The sequence below is a fragment of the Hyperoodon ampullatus genome (assembly GCF_949752795.1).
Source record: "Hyperoodon ampullatus genome assembly, chromosome: 9".
In the NCBI taxonomy this organism is placed as follows: domain Eukaryota; kingdom Metazoa; phylum Chordata; class Mammalia; order Artiodactyla; family Ziphiidae; genus Hyperoodon; species Hyperoodon ampullatus.
Window position 1 is genome coordinate 11,649,642 of NC_136922.1, and position 23,499 is coordinate 11,673,140.

The 23,499-nt window shown below is 39.4% G+C and overlaps 1 protein-coding gene across 1 annotated transcript in view; it reads right to left on the bottom strand.

Annotated features, from left to right (window-relative positions):
• The window catches only part of RELN (reelin), a gene marked incomplete at both ends in the record, with an annotated part of 529,938 nt that overhangs the window by 95,635 nt on the left and 410,804 nt on the right, over positions 1 to 23,499 (bottom strand). Inside the window, 6 exons of the mRNA XM_079711605.1 lie at positions 4,880 to 5,112; positions 9,815 to 10,015; positions 10,488 to 10,659; positions 13,200 to 13,405; positions 19,897 to 20,083; positions 20,949 to 21,086. Of these exons, the coding sequence (XP_079567731.1) occupies positions 4,880 to 5,112; positions 9,815 to 10,015; positions 10,488 to 10,659; positions 13,200 to 13,405; positions 19,897 to 20,083; positions 20,949 to 21,086 (1,137 nt within the window). The remainder of the gene's footprint in view (positions 1 to 4,879; positions 5,113 to 9,814; positions 10,016 to 10,487; positions 10,660 to 13,199; positions 13,406 to 19,896; positions 20,084 to 20,948; positions 21,087 to 23,499) is intronic.

Consider the following 23,499-nt stretch of genomic DNA (forward strand, 5'->3'; position numbering starts at 1 on the left):
CGGGAAGATCCCGCATGCCGTGGAGCGGCTGGGCCCATGAGCCATGGCCACTAAGCCTGTGCGTCCGGAGCCTGTGCTCCGCAACGGGAGAGGCCACAACAGTGAGAGGCCCGCGCACCGCAAAAAAAAAAAAAAAAAAGAAGGACATAGAGCCAGGAGAGCATGAGTCTTAGAGGTCTTTGACCTGACAGTCAGGAAGCTCTGGGAAGGTGTTATAGGACGTGATGATTGAGGAAAAGACAGAATTTAATCTTATGTAATTTAACTAGAAATAAACCACAGTACAATGCGACTATTCATATCGTTGAACAAAACTTCCCCTTTGCCCTGCGTGTTCTAGATAAGGAAGAAATAAAAGGTAAGACTCTCTTTCTCTTTGTTCTCTTCCCCAACTGCCACCTTTGTTCAAAGGATGCCTGAGTGACCCGGAGAACCAGTTTCTACCCCTCCCCCTTCCACCACCACACTTCAGAGGGGTGTTGCATCTGCCTCTCAAACCAGGAAGGTGCATGTGCACCTGCTTGTCCTGTGATAGGTGGTGGTGGAGGAGACATTCTGCAGCATAGTAAGCAACGGGGTTTCTAGCCCTTTCCAGAGACATCGACTTCTTGCATTCTGCGCAGGGAACCTAGAGCAGGCTCAGGGGCATGCTGTGTGGTTGGGGAGACAGTCAGGAGGCATGTACCAGCACATATTTACCACCACCAGTGTCTCTCCTCTGTAGGCAAGAACCAAGAGACTTAACCTGAGCACAAGCTGCTCCTTTGAGAAAATCAGCTTCGAAGTATTCGTCAAAGAGCAATGTTCTAGTAACTATTACAAGCATGTTGCCTTGTGGCAAAATAGGTCCAAACTTTAACAATTTTCACACTTAGAATTCTCAGCTTTCCCACACTGCATTTGGAGATATCTGAGTTTAACATATTGCAGAAGAAACAACAACAGCTCATTTACTTGGGTTGAAGTAGAAACATATTTATTGTTCTGTAGCAGAGAGCTCTCCATCACAAATGCCATCCACCAGCAAGCTGGACGGTATTCAAATGAGCCACGAAGCCAGATCCTAATGAACAAGATTTCTTCTCCCAAAAGCGGAGGTCCAAGAAAATATTGATAAATTGGGAGCCTCAAGATTTTGGCTCACTTTGTGATGTTAAGGACAACCTTTTTTTATTTCTCAGATGTGGGTGTTTCCACTCAGCGTCAAACAAACTGCAGTTTCAGATTCAACTCTGTATTATCTGGCTTTGGGGTATTGCACCAGAGGTGTGCTCCTTGACTCCTGATTCTATTGGCTAGTGATGTCACAGTGATGTCTTCCAGCATCCTGGTACCCTAGTCATTGCAGCAAAGATGCACTCCAGCTTCATGGCATGCTGCACTTGTCTATTTGGAAGAGATGTGGTTGGGCCACAGTTTCAGAAAAGCATGGGGAAGAGGCAGGCAGTGGTGGAGGAGAGAATTACAAGGGCTGTACTGTTACATGCCTAGCTTGAAATGGGCAGAAAGCAGGATGAAAGGGCTATGTAGCTGCAAACACAGATATGTTCTTATGGACAGATGTCTCAGAGGATGAAGCCTAGAGGGTAGAACCAACAGCTGAGAAGAACAACAGATTAGGGAGCCACTCGTAGGGAGCAGAATTATCTCAGTCAAGAAAACTTTCTTATCCTGGACATTGCTCGTGGAGGAGGGAACCCTAGTAACAACAATCTTGCTAGCTTTCAGAATTCCTATGAGCCAGTGGTTGCTATGTGCTTCCCATTCTCTTCTCTTTTTTTGAGTTGGGGTGTCTGTTGTGTTTATCTTGTCATTGTCTCACTGTTGTATGTTGGGTAATGGGTGGGGTGGATAACTTGTTTCTTTAGGTCATAGGTCAATGGGTCAAGAGGAGCCATATCCAGGGAACTCCGACTTGATAGAAATCATGAAATCAGTGACTTAGTACCTGATGCTGTGATGAGATGAGTGTTTGGGGGTTTTGGGAGGAAAGTGAGTACATCTGCCTGGGGGAGACATGTGAGTCATTAGGGCTAGGACAAACTATGGTAGGTTGTTACAATAATGCCCCACAATGGATCATACTAAATCTTCTTCTACAAGACTTCCTTGCACTTCTTATCAAAAAGGGGAGTCTGTTTTCTCACCCTCTGAATCTGGACTGGCCTTGTGACTTGCTTTGACCACTAGGATGTGGCAAAGAAGACAGGGTCCTGCAGCTTCTACTTTTCTTCTCTTGGAACCACCTAACTGTGGAAACTGTTATGAATACTGGGATGGATACTGGGATGAGGACCACTATAGAGAGAAAAGTCCTACTAATCCCAGACACTAATCAACCTACCAATTGAATGCAGCTACATTATAAACCTTAGGAGAGACCAGCAGAAGAAATACCCAGCCAATTCCATAAAACCATGAGAAATAATAAACCACTGTTGTCTTAAGCCACTAAGTTTTGGAGAGGGATGTTGCATAGCCATAGGTAACTGTACAAATATTATCCTAGGCTCTACTGAGGAATATAAAAAAGGAATAAAGATGATTTTTAAAAAGTAATGCATCTATGCATTCCTGATCTTTTTGCCTTCCACTGGTTAAGAGATGACATGGTCTGGAATAGCTGCCTTGGATCCAGAGATAGAAGTTGCGTGTTCAGAATGGCAGAGACACCCTGTAAACTCTGAAGTCCTCACCTGTGGACCATTATGCAAGAAAGAATGGATTTCTAACTTGTTTAAGTCTTGTTAAGCATTTGTATTTGTTTCTCTGTTATAGTAGCTGGGCCTGTATCCTAACTAAAGCAGAATGCAAGTCAAATTATTAAATTTCACTAAAGAAGGTCAACTCATCAACTCTGCCACATACACATCAAATCATTTGAGTCCCTCTTTGATACATAACAAAGTACACTGGCATGTAAAGACAAAAAAATTACTTATATGTTGACTTGGATCCACTGACTGATAAACCTTTTCTTGGAACAGCTGGCATTTAAACATTATGTTCCAAAGTTTAGTAGATTACCACACAAACTTATACATCCTGACCATACAAGTTTCTTACCCATTTGGGAAGTCTGTGTACCAAAGTCTATGGTGTAATTTTTGGAGGTATGCACATCTAAGTATTGAGGGAGGCAGATGAACACAAGAAGCATATCCAGCTAGATGCAAATTTGGTGATCAATTAGGTGAAAGATTATAGACAGAATGGTCTCTACAAACATTAGAAGTAAGCCACTCCTATAGATTTTCTAGCTTTTATCACTGTATCAGTCAGGATGAGATAGGTTGCCAGGGTAACATGCAGCCCCTAATCTCAGCGGCTTAACCCAATAAAAGTTTATTTCTTGCTTATGCTATAATGTCCAGTATAGGTTGTAAGAAAGTCTGTTGACTGTAGACACTCAAGGACCCAGACTGATGTAAGCTTCATCTCAAAAGAGGCTTTCATGAAGCAGAGAAGATAGCAAAATGCACATGAACTCTTAAAGGCATATGTTTAATTTCCACTCACATTTCATTAGGCAATGCCAAATTTTATTTTTTTATATAAATTTATTCATTTATTTATCTATTTATTTGTTTATTTTTGGCTGCGTTGGGTCCTCGTTGCTGTGCGTGGGCTTTTTCTCTGGTTGCGGCGAGCGGGGGCTACTCTTCGTTGCGATGCACGGGCTTCTCATCGCGGTGGCTTCCCTTGTTGTAGAGTACGGGCTCTAGGCACACAGGCTTCAGTAGGTGCGGCACGCAGGCTCAGTAGTTGTGGACTGTGGGCTTAGCTGCTCCATGGCATGTGGGATCTTCCCAGACCAGGGCTCAAACCCGTGTCCCCTGCACTGGCAGGCAGATTCTTAACCACTGTGCCACCAAGGAAGTCCTGGCAATGCCAAACTTTAAAGGGTGTGGGGAAAGTATAACCCTACCATATTCCAGGAAGGAAGTAAGCTGGAAATATGGATGAATGGCACTAATGAGTATCTCAACCATATATTAATTTACATCACCAGCAGTGTCAGTAGTCTTATTATACCATCTCAGCTCTGCACAGAAATGCTTTGACTGAGTCACAATTGAATGTTATGTTCTAGGATTCAATTAAGAAGTGTCTACTTGAAGAATGCTTCATGTTTTGAAAAATTATAGAGTTAAAACACTGATTTTCATGTTACCTACTCTACCTGACACAAAGATACATATACGTACTATAAAGGTATTCTAGAATACTGAGTGTAGAAAAAAGTAATTTTTATTTTTTAACAGAATATATGTATTTTCTTTCTTTTTACCCCAAAATGAGAATCAAATGACCCTATCACCTGACCTCCCACACTATGTCTTAGCTGCCAGGAAGCTAAGAGTTAAATTTGTTGCCCTATTACTGAAACTAATTTGCTTCAAGTTCTTGATCCATTTATCTCATTCTTCTGTCAATTGATTTTAAATCTTTTTCTCTATTGTTTTAATTATTTATCTCAATGGTCATTTAAAGGGATCTTTTAAATTGTAAGATATCTCAAATTGTCTATTTAAGGAGGCATTACATTATCAAAAATCTCTATATAGTGAAAGTCTGATACGATAATGCCTTATAACTCCCTTAGCTTTTAAACATCTTTTGTTCAGGGCTGTAATGCAGTGTCCAGAACAGAACTTGGCACAGGTAGGTGGCTCAATAAATATTTGTTGAATGAATGAATGGAGGAGTGAGTGAGTGAACTTTTTCACAAGTATGAGCGTCATTTCCTCAAGAGTCCTTACAGCTAGAGTTTATGAATTCTCTTAGGTTATTGAGGTAAATGAGATGAGGATACTGAGATAAATATATGCTCCTCACAAGTGGCAACTATGGCACATAATAAGAATGGTCACTTTACCTGGATGCAAGAGACCTTGGAATAACAATGGTGATTCTCGTCCATTCTTCAAAGTCCCCTGTGTGATACAGGGTGGGCTCACTCAGTTCTCTGGAGTTTCCTTCACATCCTTTGCCTGCAGAAGCTGGGTAACAGCCTTCTTTCACCAGAAACCAGGACATCCCAGCATCGTGAGAGTACTGAAGAAGTACTGGGGCAGTGCTGCTGAATTGATTGGCACACCCAATGTTTAGCTGTTAAAAGGAAAGACAGAATTATACACGGTTTTGGTTTCAAGTCATCATTTAACAAATTAGGTGCTACAGCCATCAGGGCTCTTTCTACTGAGTTTGCACTAAATTTACAATGATAAGACACGGGAAGCTCAATTCCAACCAAGACCCTTTCAAAGGTTCTGGAAATTTCTGTGTAGGCAAGCAATAGGTGATTTTCAATAGAAAGCGGGACCAGTTGCCCATTTTGTGGATTTCTTGAGATTATAGAAGGGAAGAGAGAAGCACAGATGTGACTGAAGTCTTGGACAAAAGATAAGAAGCCAAGAAACTTTTTTTTGCTTTCCCAGACAGAGGGTATAAACAGAGGGAAGCAGATGATAAAGAGCTGTCCTCTTCAGAACATGAAGGTTACTGAAGCTGTCCTCTGCTTTCAGTGGAACAAGCATTTTTACTCTGGTTTCTTACAAAAGCTCAGTAAGAAATCATTCTCAACTTAGATGAAAGAGCTAAATTCTTGTCACAGCATCAAATGAGCAACATAATCCAGAAATAAAACTATTACTCTTCTGTGTACTTGTGTAGATGATTGTCATCACAGGATTAACAATATTCAAAAAAAATTGTAAAAACATGCAACTTAAATCCCAATGCCCTAGCACAACCATTTTTATTCTTCTGTTTTCTCTTCTAAACTTTATAAAGAAGAATATCAATACCTAGAAGTAGTATTACTGAATCAAAATGCAGAAACACTTTGAATTTCCTATTTATATGTGTTCATTTTTAATCACTTGGGTTCAAATGAATCAGTTTTACACAGCACTCAATATTATTATAATTTTAGACAGTTTCTTTCTAAATTAATAAATATATAAATGATTGTATTACTGTTTTAGTTTATATATATATTATTTTATTTTATTTTATTTTATTTATTTATTTTTTTTTTGCGGTACACGGGCCTCTCACTGTTGTGGCCTCTCCCGTTGCGGAGCACAGGCTCTGGACGCGCAGGCTCAGCGGCCATGGCTCACGGGCCTAGCCGCTCCGTGGCATGTGGGATCTTCCCGGACCAGGGCATGAACCCGTGTCCCCTGCATTGGCAGGCAGACTCTCAACCACTGCGCCACCAGGGAAGCCCCTAGTTTATATTTTTTGATAATTGTAAATGTCAAACTCTTTTCCTGGTATTTAATTACATGCTATCTCATATAAATGATCTATTCATATCTTATTTCATTTGTTCGTTGGTGCCACCATAGAATTTTATTGTATAAGACTTTATAACTAAGAATAGTCAAATTTTATAGAAAAAAACTGAAGAACTCAAAAGAACATAATCATGACCAAAAAATAAAGGACGAGGGAAAGGTAGGCCCATAGGCAAATAACATTGGGTCAGAGTTCAAGGGCCAACCAGCTCATCTTTGTGACTATCAGGTAGCTTCAGCCAGTCTTTCAAAAAAAGGAAGACTCCATATTTTCCTTAATTCCATGCTCAGAGCTAGAAAGTGTCTCTCAGAAGGACTGAAAAATGTGGCTAATGGCAATTTTATTGTGATTCATTTCTCCAAGTTTACGTAGTTAAACGTCAAGAAAATAAAGACTTGACCCTCTCAGATGCATGATTACCTTTTGTAACACAAACCCTTTTATTATATTACCGGTTAGTAAGCACAGCCTTCGGTTGGCATGTGGTGAGGCCATTCACACTGGGCACACAGAGTTAGCTTTCTGTCTTAGACTTATTATCACTGCCACTGTTTCTAAAGTAAGCATGTCAATGGAACTTTCAGTTCTGTGACATCTTTGTGATTTTTTTTTTTTAAATTGACCTGCCTCTTAACTGTTGATGTCTTCTAGAATGCAGTTCTTGGCTTTCTTATCTTTTTACTCCATACGTGCTTCCTCATCTCATTCACAATCATAATTTCAGATTCCTTCTGAATCCCTATGACTCCCAGATATGGCCTCTCTCAGGTTCTCTGCACCATGTACATAACTACTTCCTGTGCATGTGCCCTTCAGCAATCCACAGGCATCCCTAAATCTATATTTGCAATTTCAGTGACTGGAGCCAGAAATGTGGGAGTCATTCTAGCATCCATTCTATCACCCAATAGGTCACCCAAACCTGTAGACTACACACCTTTAACATCTTTCAGACCCATCCATTTCTCTTATAATCCCAGGCTAGGCCTTAATCGGGCCTCCTCATTTCTTACTTGGATGACTGCTCTAGCATCCTCATTTCACTCAACACATGCCCAGCAATCTGAGTACTTCTCTCTGCCTCCTGTGCTATCCCACAGGTCCAAGTTCCCATCATCTATTCTTGGGATCACCACAATAGTTGCCCAGCCAGTCTTTCTATCTCTGCCCTTGACTCTGCCAGTGTACTCACAACACAGTCACCGGAGTGATTCTTTAAACGCCTGAGTCAGTGTATGTCACTCTTCTGCTAGCCATTTTATTTAGAGCAGAAGTCAAAGTCTGACCTCATTTTTTTCTACCTGTCTCCCCTTCCTCACTTTGCTCTAGTCACAGTGGCATCCTTCTGGTTTCTTGAACTCTTCCAAGCACACTCCTACTTCAAGGCTTTTGTCCTTTTTGTTCTCTGTGCCTGGAGTGTTCTTTCCCAGAGTGCTGCATGACTCCCCCCTTCATTTTTCACAGGTCTCAGATTAAAAGTTATTTTATTAGTGAGGCTAACTTGACAACCTTTTACAAAATTGTAATTATCATCCACCACCCTAGTCAAACTCTCTATTCCTAGTTATTCTCATAGCCTAGAACTGAGCCCGGAACATAGTAGATGCTTTACAAATATTTGCTGAATAAATGAATGAATGTACGTTGATTCCAGTTTCCCCTCCTGTTAAGTCAACAGAAAGATCTTTCTAAAACACAGGCTGATTTTTACATTCAATGGATTAAACATCTTCCATGACTCATCGCTTTTGGGTTAATATCCAAGTGACTTAGAGTATCATAGAAAACCCATTAGGACAAATCTTATCTCTTATTTCTGTGGCAAATACTCCAAACTCCTTAAATTTCTGACATTTCCATTCTCACTTGCACTTTCATGTATTTTCACATATTTGCACATTCTGTTCCTTCTAACTAGAATCCCCCCATCCCCTCCACTTTTCAGCTGGCTAAGTCTCTGTATTTCCAGAAATTTCCAATTTCAACTCATCCATCCATCTATCCATCCATCCATCCATTTATTCAACTAACAGATAATTTTGGAGCACCTGTCATATGCCAGGAACTATGTCAGGTACTCCTATAGTATCAGAGCCTCTCTCTACCACAGCACTCCAGCGACTGTATCGCACCTGTTCATTTTTCTGGCTCACTTGCTAGTTTCTGAGCTCCTTAAGGGCTTGGGCTATATTTCTCATCTCTATATTCCTAGAGCTTAGTGTTGACACATGGCAGGCAGTCACAAAAACTTTAACAGCACCGTGCCTTTTGTAAAAATAACACCAAGTTCTTATTACAGATCGCAAATATACATTAATTATCAATCCCCAAATCACTCATATTACATACCTAGTATCAACTGATAGCCACAAATCAACAGTTTTCTGCTGGTGTGATTCGAGAATTGAGACTTTTCTTAGGCATTATGCATTGTTGCTGGTTGTTTAAGTACTTGAAACATTTAATAATGTTTTCTCTATTTAGATTTCCAAACTTCAGAATACCACCTTGCAGAGTTCAACACTTACACTATCATGATTTTGTGACTAATTAATTAGAAAACGTGCAAGATGAGAAAGAGCATATTATTCTGGCAATGTATTTGTTATTGCTTTTATTTTGTTCCCATTTTAGGCAGTACCAACAAATTAATATAGAGTCATATACTGTTAATAGTGTTCTTTCCATGGCAATTTAGCATCAAAATCTAAACAGAGAAGGACAACATTTCACTAATCATCTTATTTATGACTGACATGTTTATAGACCTCTGGAAATTATATTTGAAGAGCTTCCTATAAACATCTGATCTCTTTAATAATTCCATTTGTAACTTATTTAGCATCTGCATCCTGCTATTATGTAAGGACCATGTAGTTGTGCTGGCTCATTGAAACTGCATTACTTTCGACCCCAGAATTCACCAATGGGATTTTATTATAAACACAATGAAATTTTGATTAGGGTTCTGAAAAAAGCGCTTGTCAAAGTAAATACTTGTTATACATATTGACACGTTATCACAGCACAGAAAACAAGCAGCTTTTAAGAGAACAATGAAAATTAAAGTAAAAATTTACTCAATCAAAGGAAGAGAAATTGTTTGAGAACCCCATAGTAAAAACATAAAATTACTCTTGAGTCCAAAAAGCACTAGTAAGCTGAAAAGGAGAACTTATCCATTACCATTCAGAAGCATGGGATTTATTAAGTCATAATCAGATTGAAATCCTCAAAGTCATCTTTCTTTTTAATTCTGGTAGAGTTCCATGAGCCCTTAAAGAAATACAATGACATAGCCACAACTCCTGGGGCTCATTAAAAACTGACAAGCTGTTTTCCTTATGGGTAGAGCTAAGAAGCTTTGCCATTCTAAGATTGTTGGCAACTTTGTTCAGATGAGTCCCTACTTTACTAGAATATGAATATTTTGTGTTCTTTGTGAATTTCATTTATAAATCTGGAAGATGGTTGCTCCTTAACCTGCAAGAAGTTTGTGCATAAATACCTTAAACTGCAGCACATATCCAGGCTTCAGCGTCAAATCTCGAGTTACTGCAAATCGATCCCCATCTGATTTTCCAAACACCATGGCTGATGGCGTGGCAGAGCAGAAAGTTTCATTTTTAACCATTCCTTCGTTAGCCAACATCAACCACACACTCATTTGATTCATAGGGTAATCAAAAGCCGGCTTCTCATAAAAGTTCTAATAGGAACAACAACACAAACAACACAGAAAGGCAATTTGGTAGCTTTGAAAACAAGAAAGGAATTTTCAGTTCATGGCATGCAGGGCCATGTACTATTTGTATTTCTAGGAAAATACAGCAGACTCTCTAACTTTTTTTTTTTAAACTGCCATGAACTTTTTCTCCTGATTATTTAACAACTGGATATATTTTGCCACTGTGTATCATTTCATAAACACACTAATAATCATATTTAATGACTTGGCCAAACTTTCTAGTCTTGTTTTTTGTTTTGTTTTGTCTTTTTAACATCTAAATAATCTATGAACTAGTAGCATAGAGAGGTAAAAAAGTTAAGTGCAAACACAGAAAACTAAATTACATGTTCAAGTGTCAAGCACCAAATCCTTGGGGGAGTGAGTAGTTATTTGATCCCATCCTCTTTTACCATTCTATGTCTTCTTGGAGTTCAGACATAATGAGAAGTACCTGGGGTAAAGTTGGGTTGACAACTGGGATGATTTGTTTTTGCTTCTCGGACAGAATGATGATGTCATCAACTGCCCACTGGTCATAGTCCTCCCCTGAGAACACAGGCTGCCACCAGCGGAAACTGGTGCAAGGGGTCTTGGCAGCAGCTGGCAGCTCCAGATAGACAAATCTGCATAAAAGCAAATCATTTAGCGTTGGGAAAGGAAAAGCTGTGTTTTTCTTAGCAGCTGTTAAAATAACATGAGTAGCAACAAGAGAAAGTTATGGTTTGTTTGATCTCTTGGTATTTTTGTAAAGTTTCTAAGTTTAGACAGATCAGACAAGAGGTTTAAAGTTGTAAGCAAGTTTAGTCCTGATCCTGGTTTTTCCATTTGGAATTGTATCTTTTGGAGGCAAATATTTCAACTGAGTTTGATTCATTGAACAATGTCTTTTGACTACTATGACAATGGCCATAATATTTTAAAGAAATCCTTAGAAAAAGCTGTTCCTTTGTATGTTATTGCATTAAAATAGCATTAAAATTTTTTCAAGGCAGTTCTTACTTATTGGGGGAAAACATAAATAAGCATTAAAAATGAAACATAAATCACCCATAAGCTACCACAGGGGGTTGGCCTCTGTTAACAATTTGATGTATATCATTAAAGTATGTAATCTTTTACATAGGTGAGATATATGTATAATTCGGTATCTTACAGTTTGAAACTTAACATTATATCATAAGCACATTCTCATGTCAGTAAAATCAGTTCTTAAGATCATTTTACCGTTTATATAATTTTTCATCACACAGACGTGCTAGTATTTATTTCACTTTTCCTTATTATAAATAATTCTATGATGAAAAATCTTTATGCATAAAGCTTTATGTATACCTCAGTTTATTTATATAGGGAAGATTCTTAGAAATGGAATTACCAGGTCAAATAAACTGGTCATGTTTAAGGCTCTGGATTTTTCCAAATTCCTTTCTGGGAGGGTCATGATGGTTTGCAGGATGACACGAGAGTGCCTGTCTTGCTGCTCTATGTGGAGAGAGCACTTGGTGTTATCATTAAAAAATGACCATTTGACTGTTGAAAAGTGGTATCTTTTTTATTGCAACAGAGGTTGGATATTAATCATATTTTATTAAACATATGTCTTCCCTGTTGTGTAACACCTACTCATTCCTTTTATCCATTTTTCTATTGGGATCTTAGTGTTTTTCTTGATAATTTGTATAAGCTCTTTACAGGAACACTGATCCTCTATTTCTCATATTTGTTGCATATATTTTCTCAGTTTGCTTTCCTTCTTTTCATGTTTTTTCTGTTTTCTTTGAAATGTATGTGTTACATGTGTATGTAGTTTTACATCTGTATGTAGTATATTTCTGTGTAAGCAGTCCTTTTCTTTGTTAATTCTTGCGTTGAACTTATGTTTAGAAAGTTCAGGTCTTTTTCCAAGATCAGATAGCAACCTAAGTGTTTAAATCTTTAACCAGTCTTTCACAGTTTTTGCTGATGTAAGGTGATAATCTAAATAGATACTTTTTCCCAAGAGCCTACCCATTTTTTTCTAACACCATTTGATTGAATAACCATTTCTTTATCATGGATAGTTGATGTGTCTTTTTTTCATATATAAGTTTGTACAGATATCTGAGTCAATTTCTGGGTCATCTATTTGGCTTGATTGTTCTATCCATGTACCAGTATCATTCCACTTTAATACTGTAGCTTATACAATATGTTTTAAAAGCTTAAACTATTTTTGCCAGTTTATATTTCCAGATATAAAGCTCCCCCCCCCAAAAATACCACTAAGATTTTGATTGGAATAGCATTAAATGTGAATTAAGAGATTTCTTCATATCTCTTTTATATCTCTGAAGGAAGTTTTGAAGTTTTATCATTTCCTTTACAGAGATTCTCAGTATTGTTTCTTAAACTTATATTTATTTATGTATTTGCCATCATGGGGTCTTCTTCTGATATCTTCCAACTCAGAATTTCTTAACCATTTTAGTGTCCTAGAACTCTTTGAGAATGTGATGAAATAGTTAGCCCCTAAAGAAAAACTCCCTTAAATAAAAATGGAATATCTCTGGAATTTGAAAAAGCTAGTGAATTTTTGTTTGTCTATATAGTACTCTAGTTGCTTTACTGAATTCTCAGTAATTTCCAGATTGACAATGCTATTACTTGGAAAAAATAATTTGAATAGTTTCAAACTGTTGTTTAAACCAGTTTGGCCCCATTATCAATTCCCCTTCTACTGTATGGGGGGAATCTCACCAGGCTCCATCTCCTACCCACCAACCCTGACTCCCTCCCTGGATGTTATGACTCTTGTTAGACCTAGTTGCCTCTTCTCTGGTTTCCACCTCTCCCCCTGTGTGCCTTAGAAGAAATGCTTTTGGTTGGTCTGTCTGCATATCTAATTGTGTTATATTATGGAGAGTTATGTCACCTTGAAATAACTCAATGTTTTAAAACAACGAACTTATGAACCTTCAATCTACAAAATAGCTCTATTATAAGTATTATATCTAAAATATATTTAATTTGTAAGAATTGGATCTACATATTTTTCAATATTTTTTTTCCAATAAAATAGGTCCAGTTGTAAAATGCAAAACAGGGATATTAGTATGGTAAGGCTTCATAATAATCAAGGAGATAATTATTATTATCGCACTGGAAGGAGACTGAGGCTGGTTACCTGGGTTTGCTGAAGTCTGAGAAGTACATCTCTGCCAGCAGATGCCACTGGATGCCCCCATTGTTGCTGTACTGGAGGAGGATGCCCTCCTCTCTGCTGTCGGGCTTGTTGCACGCGGCACTCTCTCCACCGATCTGCATGTAGAATTGGACAAAGTCCACCCAGGAAGTATCCAGATCCCAGCTCACCAACCGTCTTTTTCCAGCCTTTCGGAAGAACAGAAAAATCACAGATTCAATTATCTGGGAGCAATTAGTTGTTTCCGTGTCAAATTCATACGAGCATCCTAGCACTATGTGGAGATGATCTTATTCTCATTTATTGCTGAGAGGAGCAGGTTATGCCGTTCAACTGCTCCTGGATCCATTCTATTAGTCTCTACATCACTGACTCCCAGATTCGGTTATGGGATCCTTGAGAACTGCTAATTCCACCAAAGGGTACTCAAAAGCAAAATTCATTTTAATGAAAACACTCCCAGCATTCGCTTTGGAGATTTCCTCCAGGCAGAGTCATGGAGAAGAAAGACCACATACATACTTTGAAATCAGTTGGAGCTGGGTTTGAATCTCAGCCCATGATTCATGCTGTTCACTAGCTGTGTGACCTTTCTGAGCTTTTATTTTCCTCAAAGTTATAACATGGGTAATAATACCTTCCTTACAGGGTGTTGTGACAACTAGATGAAATAATATTGTTACATAACTTGCGTAGCACACAGCATCTCTTCCTGAGGGGACAATCTCTCAATAGATATGCCCCGGCCCTCCTCCTCCCTGGGAATTGAGGTAAAACAGGCAAGACAGAAACTTCTTGACAAAAAGAGAGTACTGAAGTCTCTCGGGCTCCCAGTCAGTCTATTTCTTGGAAATAGAGAGGGTGGGAGGGATCATTAAATAAGTTTTTGCAACCATTAAATGGTTTCTTTGTGTCTTAAAAATGTTAAAAACTTCCTCAAATCCAGCAACTTGCTTCTTTTGCCTAGTGCATCCCCTGCCTCTCACAGTTCTGTTGTGAGGTATTAGATACAAATCGACAAGGTTTGTCATCATTTCTGTTGTCTGTAAACGGTTTCATGCTAACAGGATTGAAAAAAAGGTTGCTGATAAGATTCTTTCACCCAAACTGATTCTGCCAAAGCTAATCCATGGACTGCACTGAGTGGTCTTAGAGAGTTTCCGAGGAGTTCAATTAAAATTTGGGAAGAAAACCTGAGACAGAATACACAGTATAGAGAAAAGTACCCCTCACACTTATAATTTAAACCCTACTCTAATCCACTAAGTTAATTAAGAAAGGGTTTCAGTTATTAGAAGTCACAGGGGAAATACTTGGGGATAATTATAGGAGTACACTGTTAGTGATAAATCTAAAGCCAATTAAGAGATTCCAAAATAGACAAGGGTGCCAGCAAAAAGGGAACTGAGGTTAATCCTGAGACAGAAACTCATTTTTTGGAACTCTCAATTTTACGTATGTATTAGAAGAAATCTTAAAATATGCATTTTCAACGTGTTAGATGTGCTTTTCATTTTTCTTGCTGTTGATTTGAAACAGTGTTAAGTGGAAACACCTCAGAGATTATTATAATCTGACCTAGAATTTTCGTGCCTCAGGATCAGTACAGGAAGAATGAATTTGAGAAGAACCTAGCTGGTTAATTCCCACCCAGCAAACGTCTATGAAAACCCTGGCATGTGGAAAAGAGCCAGAAGGATAAAGATCTAAGGTGAGGAGAATGATAAAAATCCAATTATCACAATTAAATGGCTGGAATGATTGGTCAGTTGTGAAATTCACAGAACAGTGTTGTTCTTCCAGGAGACTACGGTGTTGCTCTATAGAGATTTTGAGAGTGTTTTGTGGGATTTTTTTAAATGGTGAAAAATATCATACAAATGCTTGGTTTGGCACTGAAGATGTTTTTTCCTAGAGAGGAGTACAAGTCATTTTCTTTTGTTTGGTGACCTGAAATGCTGAACATTGTTTTAAGGGGGGAAAAGAGAGAAAAAGGAAATGGCTCAGGGCAAACTATTTTGTCAGAATTTAGAATCAGATGTTAACACACGGTTTGCAGTTTTTCTACTATACTATGATCAATGTATTTATGTATATATGTAGATATATATAAACATGTAATATGCATATACGTGTGTTGGAGTAATAGATTAAGGACCACCTCTTTCCTAGAGTGTGGAAAATACGCTCCAATTTCCCCCAACATTCTAGGTTAAAGTGTCTTCAGTGTTTAGATAAAATAATACATAATTTAAAGGTAATGCCTACAGAATCTAGAGCCTTTATAACAAAACCTCTAAAATGCTTTATAAAAACTTTACCTTTTGACTTCCATTAAAATCTTCTTTAATTAAAATGCCAGTAGAAAAAAAGTCTACTATATTTATTTGAAAATAACCATTTCTTTATAACTTTCTGTTGTTTTCCAATTTTCTTTCATTCATTCATTGATTTCTTTCTTCAGCAAATAATTACCAGTTGCCAGTTATACCAAGCTCAATACCACGTGTTATAAAAACAAACTTGAAAGGAGAGTTCACAGATACATGCAGGGAGAGTAATGACAACTTAGGGCTGCAGACCAAGTTCTATCCCTTGTTAAATCCCATTTGGTCATATGATTAATTATCAATGCTCCAATCTATTCAGTCTCAAGGGTATTTATTGATATGTAAATGCCTAACGAAAGGCATGCATTTCTGAGTTGAACATCTTATCTAGAAGTTTGGCTCAGTCAGTAAGACTGTGCATTTTGCTGGGTACTGTGAGAATAAAAATAAAAATATGATCTATATATGTAGGGAACACAATGAGAGGGGCAGTCAAAGAAAGGAAAGATCAGTGTACTCTGCCCTAGTCCCAGAAAGCCCCATGGAAGTGAAACCGAGCAGGACCCTGTGAGGCTTCTGGGTACAAAAGCCTTTCCGTGTCCCCCACTCCTTGTTTGTAGGGAATAGACTCCAGCCTCTATGACCTTCCCTGAGTCCCAAAGGGCAGATTCAAACACTTGTCAATCAGGGAAGGGAGGGTATGCAGAGAAACAATAATGCAGAAACAATTATGCAGCCTTGGGGCAGGGTTGTGGTTCTGCCTCAAGGGATACACATTAACAATATCTTTTGAGCTCTTTATAGAACTAAAACCCAACAAGTGGCAGATGTCAGCATTCTTCATACCAGAGAAGACCACCTGAGGCCAGATTAAAGGAACCAGAGAAGCCTATCAAGACATCACCTGAGACAAGATTAAAAGAGCACAGGCCCTGCGCACACCCTGGTCTTATCAGCGACCCCACCCTTGAACTATGGCTATAAAACTCCTCACCAAATCCTCCTGGGGTGGGAAACAGTTTTTCAGGGCAGGAGCCCACTGTGTCCCCCTTTGTCTTGCAAAGCAATAAAGCTATTCTTTTCTACTTCACCCAAAATTCTGTCTCTGAGATTCGATTTGGCACCAGTATGCAGAGGCCAAGCTTTCGATGTCAGAAGCAGCAGGATTTGGGCAAAACACTGCAAGGTTTATATGCATGTGAGAGGCCGTGGAAGGCATAACGGAAAGCAGTGGAGGCTGAGCAAAATCTGGGATGATGAGGAGAGCTTCCTGCTTGGAGCAGAAGACGCATGTTTGGAAAAAGAAAATAAGTTCTGTAGTTAGGGCAGCAGTATTGGAGACTATCCTGAACACTGGTGATGGAAGAGCGACAGGACAGAAGCATGATTTTAGAGAAATTAATCTAGGGTGGTTTGCCAAGGTCTAAGGAACCCTTCCTTTGGGTTATTACCCCTTCTTTACTTCAATTATGCTGGCTGGTGGCAGGTGCCAAACTGTGTATCCCACCTCTCTGCCAAAGGAGTGAGTACATAACTCTGGCCATGCCAATCATATTATGCCATTCCCCGGACACGTGACTGGCCAGTCAGAAACCTTTCCCACATTTTCCTATGGAGTTGCTTATAGAGCTCTGTGGCCATGGTTTCACTCTCACGACAGCTGACCTGAAAATAGAGCCTCCTCTTAAGGAGAGAGTTCTGTGGGCATCTGAGTTTCCAGCTCCATGTATCTCTGAGTCAAGTTTCATCTAAGCCCTCCCTGTTTTTGATTACAAGAACCAAATTTCCTTCTTTTTTGCTTAAGCTAGTTTCTCTCACTTAGAATTCAAAACAGATCTGACTGATACAAGAGAAAAAAGTAAAAATATGATCCTTAGATATTTTGACAAAAATTTAGGGAGAAAGCTGGTTTCAGAGAGGAAGAGAATGATTTTATTTTTGAAATGCTGATTTTGTTAGTGGTAGAGCGTACATATGGAAATATTCAATGATGCCAGTTTGAAATTTATTTTCATAAAATGTAATTATGATAGCTAACACTTATAAGGCTATTTCTATATGCCCAACACTATCCTTTATTCTTTACCTGCATTAACTTGCTCCCAACATCCTACTTTATAGTCGAGAAAACTGTGACACAGAAAGATGTTATAACTCTGCAAGGTGAACCAATTAATTAGTTTTGGAGCCCAGGTATAAAGCCAGGTAGCTTGACTCCAGACATAATTTTGAATTAAGTGTTAGAAATATTGATATGTAACCTTTATATGTTTAAAATATCTGTGTGTACGCACACATGTTTATTGGGGTGTTTGGGTAAATAATGGTTAAGGATTCATAATCTTTTAAAATTGATGGTTATGGGAGACACAATCTTTTCATTTCTGCACGATTATACAGTGTACCCAGATCTATGCAATGAATATTGGTCACTTATTGACTATTATCTCTAAGAATAATGACAGGGGGATCTTAGATGTCAATGGATAAGAAATATCATTAAATGGAATCCATCCCTGATTTTCTGTCATTTTCCATCTTGTTTACTTTGTTATTTATATTTTCTTGTTTACATTTTCTATCTTGTTTACATTTTCTATCTGATTCTTTGTTCTGCACAAAAGCTGTACCTATTTTTGCATTTGCGTACATTAACTTGTTTTGGATTTCGGCCCAAACAGGTTCTGCAACACATCAGCCCTATGGTATAACACCCACCTTTGTGTACTTGCTATATGACGTGGAATGGGACATTTTCAGTTGTCCTAGAATTGGTGGCTATAGTCCCTGCTGGAAATCAGTGGTGCTGGTCACCCCACATTCTAAAGAGGGCTGCCAATAATTAGGGTTGAACACATTGCTCAGGTTGGAGAGCTGGACCTGCTCTCCTCTGCAGTCCTTTCGAAAACTATATGAAGAGATGAATTGGAGGAGGCAGGAAGCAAAGAATGTCCTGTCTGGACTGTGGCAAGGGAGGAGAGGAAGGTGGTTCTCTCAGCCGCATCCCTCACCAAGCAACATGGGTTAGGAGTGTTCCAAGAGAATCAGACTTGGGGATTCTGGCTGGCACCTCAATCCCTAGTTGGTATGTACTGATCTGTCTGCTTCCACTGGGAAAGCTGAACCCTGCAAGAAAACCTTCTACTCAGAGTCTCTGTTATGGGGTGCCCCCAAATTCATATGTTGAAAGGCTAACCCATAAAGGGATGGTATCAGAAGGTGGGGCCTTTGGCAGGTAATTAAATTATGGAGGTGGAGTCCTCGTGATGGGATTAGTGCCCTTATAAGAAGAGACAGGAGAAGGCCTGCTTTCTCCCTCTCTGCTCTCTCTCTCCGCCATGTGAGGATACAATGTAAAGATCGTCGTCCTGCAAATGTGGAAGCAGGCCCTCACTAGACATTGGATCTGCTAGTGCCTTGATCTTGGACTTTCCAGCTTTCAGAACTGTGAGAAAAAAACGTTTGCTGTTGAAGCCACCCACTCTATGGTATTTTGTTATAGTAGCCCAAGTTGACTAGGATGGTCCCACATCAGCCGATGCCACCAACAGCCACCAAACTGAGCTGAAATAGGACCCGAGATGTCTGCTCTTGATGTAGAGCTGGTCAGTACCCTAGGAATGGCTTTGCACACCCCTACCTCACCTTTATTCCTCCTTCCTCCAATCATATTCTTGAGATTAATGGATTGACAAATTTAATAAACATTTCTAGAAATGTTTTCTACATGTTAGGTACTGTTCCACATGATTTACAAGTACTAACTCATTTAACCTGCATAATAACCTGAATGAGGTAGATACTCTTTTACAAACGAGGAAGCCAAGTCACAGAGAGGTTAAGGTATTTGTTCCAAGTCACACAGCTAGGAAGTGGCAGAATCAGACTGAAACAGGCAGTCTGGCTCCAGAGTTGCTGTTGTTAACTTCTAAGCTCCACTACCTCCACCACCACTCACGTCCTCACCCCCAGGCCCGCGTGCTCACACACCCTCCAAAGCCTGGTAGGAGAAGGGGCCAAGACCCTGCCCCACTCAAAGCCCCCCAAGACACAAGCCTGGCTGGCACTGGAGGAAAGGAAAGCAATGAGCTTTAAATCAGGTCCAAGAAGGGCAAGAATTTTAAACCGGCCTATCTGGATTTGTAGTAAGCAAAGACAAGCATAAAACGATGAGTTTCCCAAATGGAGTTAAGGCATAGAAATTTGACAAAGTCCAGTCAAAAGCAGGGAATGTAGGGAAAAGTAAAACTGCATCATATTTGTACCTTCTGAGTCCAGACGGCTCCAACATCAGTCACATATTGAAATAGCCACTGTCCTGATCACTTACTCCCGGCTCTTAGTCCTACCTTGCTGAAATACAGCGATGATCCAGAAGAGATGACTCCACACCCTTCCTCTGGTTTTACAATTTCTCCCCCAATAACTTCTTGCCAGTCAGACTCCCAAGTATTTGGGTTCTCAAAGTCCGACATGATCGTAGAAGGAAGGTCAGCTTCTGGGTGGCACTCGGTGCCTTGGTATCCCTGGTCACACCTACGAGAGAGGAGGGCCGAGTGAACAAGTGATGGACTCCTGTGTGAAGGCCACAGCCATCTGACCTGCAACATTTCCTACATCTCACTTTTGTTCGGGTATTAGCATCTGTACTAGACTTTTCTCTACAGTGTAATCTTTGAATATGGTGGTAGCAACCTTCAGTTTTTCACAAGGGGGAGAAAAGGGATAGAATCCATTCTTAAAACAAATAGTGCTGTAACCGTAGAGATAAGGCATCAAGTGGTAATGAAGAAGGATACAGGCGTGTGTGCACCTGTGTGATGGGGGAGGGGAAGGATCGTGAGATCTTCCCGTAGGCTTAAAAAGTCACATATAAATGTTGGTCTGCTCACCCAACATTTAATTGTGGCCGTGTTTTATAGTTCCTCTTTCTGATTAGATTATGTCTCTTTTAGAGTCTTTAAGTATTCAAGTGTGCTCCTATCTCATCCTCATTAGGGATAATCACCATCTCCCACTGTACACAACCTTGAGCTTCGGCGAAGTGCTGTAGGAAAGCGTGTAGCAGCTGTTTGACGAGGGCTTTAAGACTATCAAGGGGAGGAAGGCGGAAGCAATATCAAGGCTCTGTTAACTAACAAAGAGGACTTTGGGGCTAATTGATAAACTCTGAAATTGAAACCCAGGAGGTTACATTTTAAGGTGTACAATCTATGGCTTTATACTTATTGAAATGCAACAATATCTTTTACATCTAGAATAAAGACAGAAAGGAGGATCGTTTCCTTTGGCGATCTCATTATTTATCAGGTGATCCCTATAACTGATGACAGCTGCTGTGGTACGGCTATCAACACACATCCGGAAAAGCAGAGTCAACCAGGCCTCCTGACGCACGTACCTGCACACGCCGTGGTCGCAGGAGCCGTGCCCACTGCACATGTTTGGGCACTGCTGCCCAATGTAAATGCTGTCTAATGCCCACTCGTCTTGGGCTGTGTAATAGCTCTGACTCCAGCGGAAGCGGGTGGCGCTGGACCTAGAAACAAGGCACAGTAACAAAAACAGTATTTTAACTGACACGGGATCGTATAGACAAAGAACGTCGGAGCTCAAAATCCTTCAGAGAACGAACTCTCTGGAACTTGAATTTAGCTGCTAGTCATCCACCATGAAGAAAAGCCTATTTTGTTTGTTTTTTTTTGTTTTTTGTTTTTGTGGTACGCGGGCCTCTCACTGTCGTGGCCTCTCCCATTGCAGAGCACAGGCTCCGGACGCGCAGGCCCAGCGGCCATGGCTCACGGGCCCAGCCGCTTCGCGGCATGTGGGATCTTCCTGGACCGGGCACGAACCCATGTCCCCTGCATCGGCAGGCGGACCCTCAACCACTGCTCCACCAGGGAAGCCCGGAAAGCCTATTTTGTATATACCTCAATCTTAATTTATTTGAGACTAAATTTAATTAATTAATTTGTATTTTAAAGAAAAACACAATATCAGGTTATTGTTGTTGTTGCACAGGGATTTGATGCTCGGAAAAGAAAGGAAGTAAGACGATATTTTTTAAAAATAAAAATTTATAAGAAACTCTTTCACAGATGAAAATGTGCAGTGTTTAACTTAGAGTCATGCAGTTTCTTAAAATAAACGTATCAGTAGTTATTGGAAGACTTCCAGTTAGCTCTCAATTTAAAACAAAAGTTTTGTTTGGAGGTATTGTTTTGGGGTTGAGAGGGTGGGCTACAATGTACTACTATTTTACAAGTAAGAACATCTGGGTGCTAAATGCTGCTTCTTATTTCTGAAACATTAACTTGCTTAGGTTTCACGGACAAGCTGATGTTAAGTGGAGATAAAAACTTTAAACAGTCCATTACACATAGAGAAACACTTGGGACCCTGATTCATCTAAACTACATATAAAGTCTAAAGAAGAGGATGTTTTGAGAGCAGTGCCAGGAAGGTTTTCATTCACTGAATACCATAAAAAAGTTCTTTTAAAATCACATCATACTTTTCACCTCTAGGAACTTTCAGGGATCCATGATTAGTTCTTTCTGGTCAAAGCGCAAAAAAAAAAAGAAAACAGAAAGAATTTGCAGAATTAATGTGCATGCTCAGTTCCATTAATTAAACCCTCCGCAAGTACACTATCTACAGATACACTTGATCTTAATGGCTCTGAATGATCCATTAAAGTCTACTACATCAATTACCCACATATTGAATACTCCCTAAATACATAACAGGCTGTTAAAATCCAGACTAAGCCTTTACTGTTTATTTTACTAACGATCTGTGGCTAATAGGTTGCATTTTTATTCCTAGTAGGCTGATTCCAGGATTCACTGAGGTGCATCCAGTAGACACAGGTTAGCGAGATATCAGTGCTCTTCATGGTACATACAATGAGAGAGATGCACCTCTTCTATGGTAATAGTTTATATTTGTAATCTAACAGCCATCACAATTTTCACAGTCCCATTAAGAAATGCTTTTTAGAAAAGCCTACTATAAAAGTAGGTACATTATCTTAGAGCCCCACAGAAAACAAATAAATTAAGATGCATGCACCACTGTCATTTAAAGGAGAGATGACTATATTTCTTTTAAGATTGATTACAATCTGAGTCAAGTCTAGGGTCACAGGTATCTAGACTGTGAACTTCTTTGGGGACAGGGATATGTTTTTGTCTCAGTAGTTTGCACAGGAACAGAATAAAGTAAGTGTACAAAAACAGTCTGCTAAAAAATGAGCCGATGAGTGGATGGACAAGGCCAGGAAAGGGCAGTCTGTTTCTGACTTCTGCAGCTAACAGTGTGAAGAAAGTGCTAGGAGTCAGGCAACCGTGCCCCAGGACACGGGCTCTGCAATTTATCAGTTGTGTGATCTTTAGTGGGAAATTTAAGCCTTCAGGGGCTTCTAGTTCCTCACCTCTCAAATGAATAGATGGGGCAATCTGATTTCTAAGATCCCTTCCAGCTCAAAAATTTAATGATTGCTCTGGTGGTTTGTTGACCAAGGTGATAGTTTATTTTCTTTAGAGTCACATGCTTACATGGAACCCATGGCATACATTATTTTGAAGTTTTGATGTTTCAAACATTAAAATGGGGTTGGAAGGTTTCAGAACCTGACCTAGATTTCTCAGTTTATTTATGCTTCTAAACAGTCACATGTAAACACTCTCCAAATTCTTTTTCTAAGTAAATTAATCCTTACATGTACCTATGAACTCTTGAAAAGATATTTCCTTAAGATAAAAAGCTTAAAAAGTGAATTATTCCATTTAAAGTGACAATCCACAGTTTCACGTGCTGATGTTAATTAACAGAAAAGAAAGCAAAAGAGGTTGAATATTGGCTTCATTTTTAGTGAGGAAAAAAAATGAGTTGTGTGAGCAATCTCCAGCTGGTCATATGTGAGAGCACAAGGTGTGATCTCACTGATT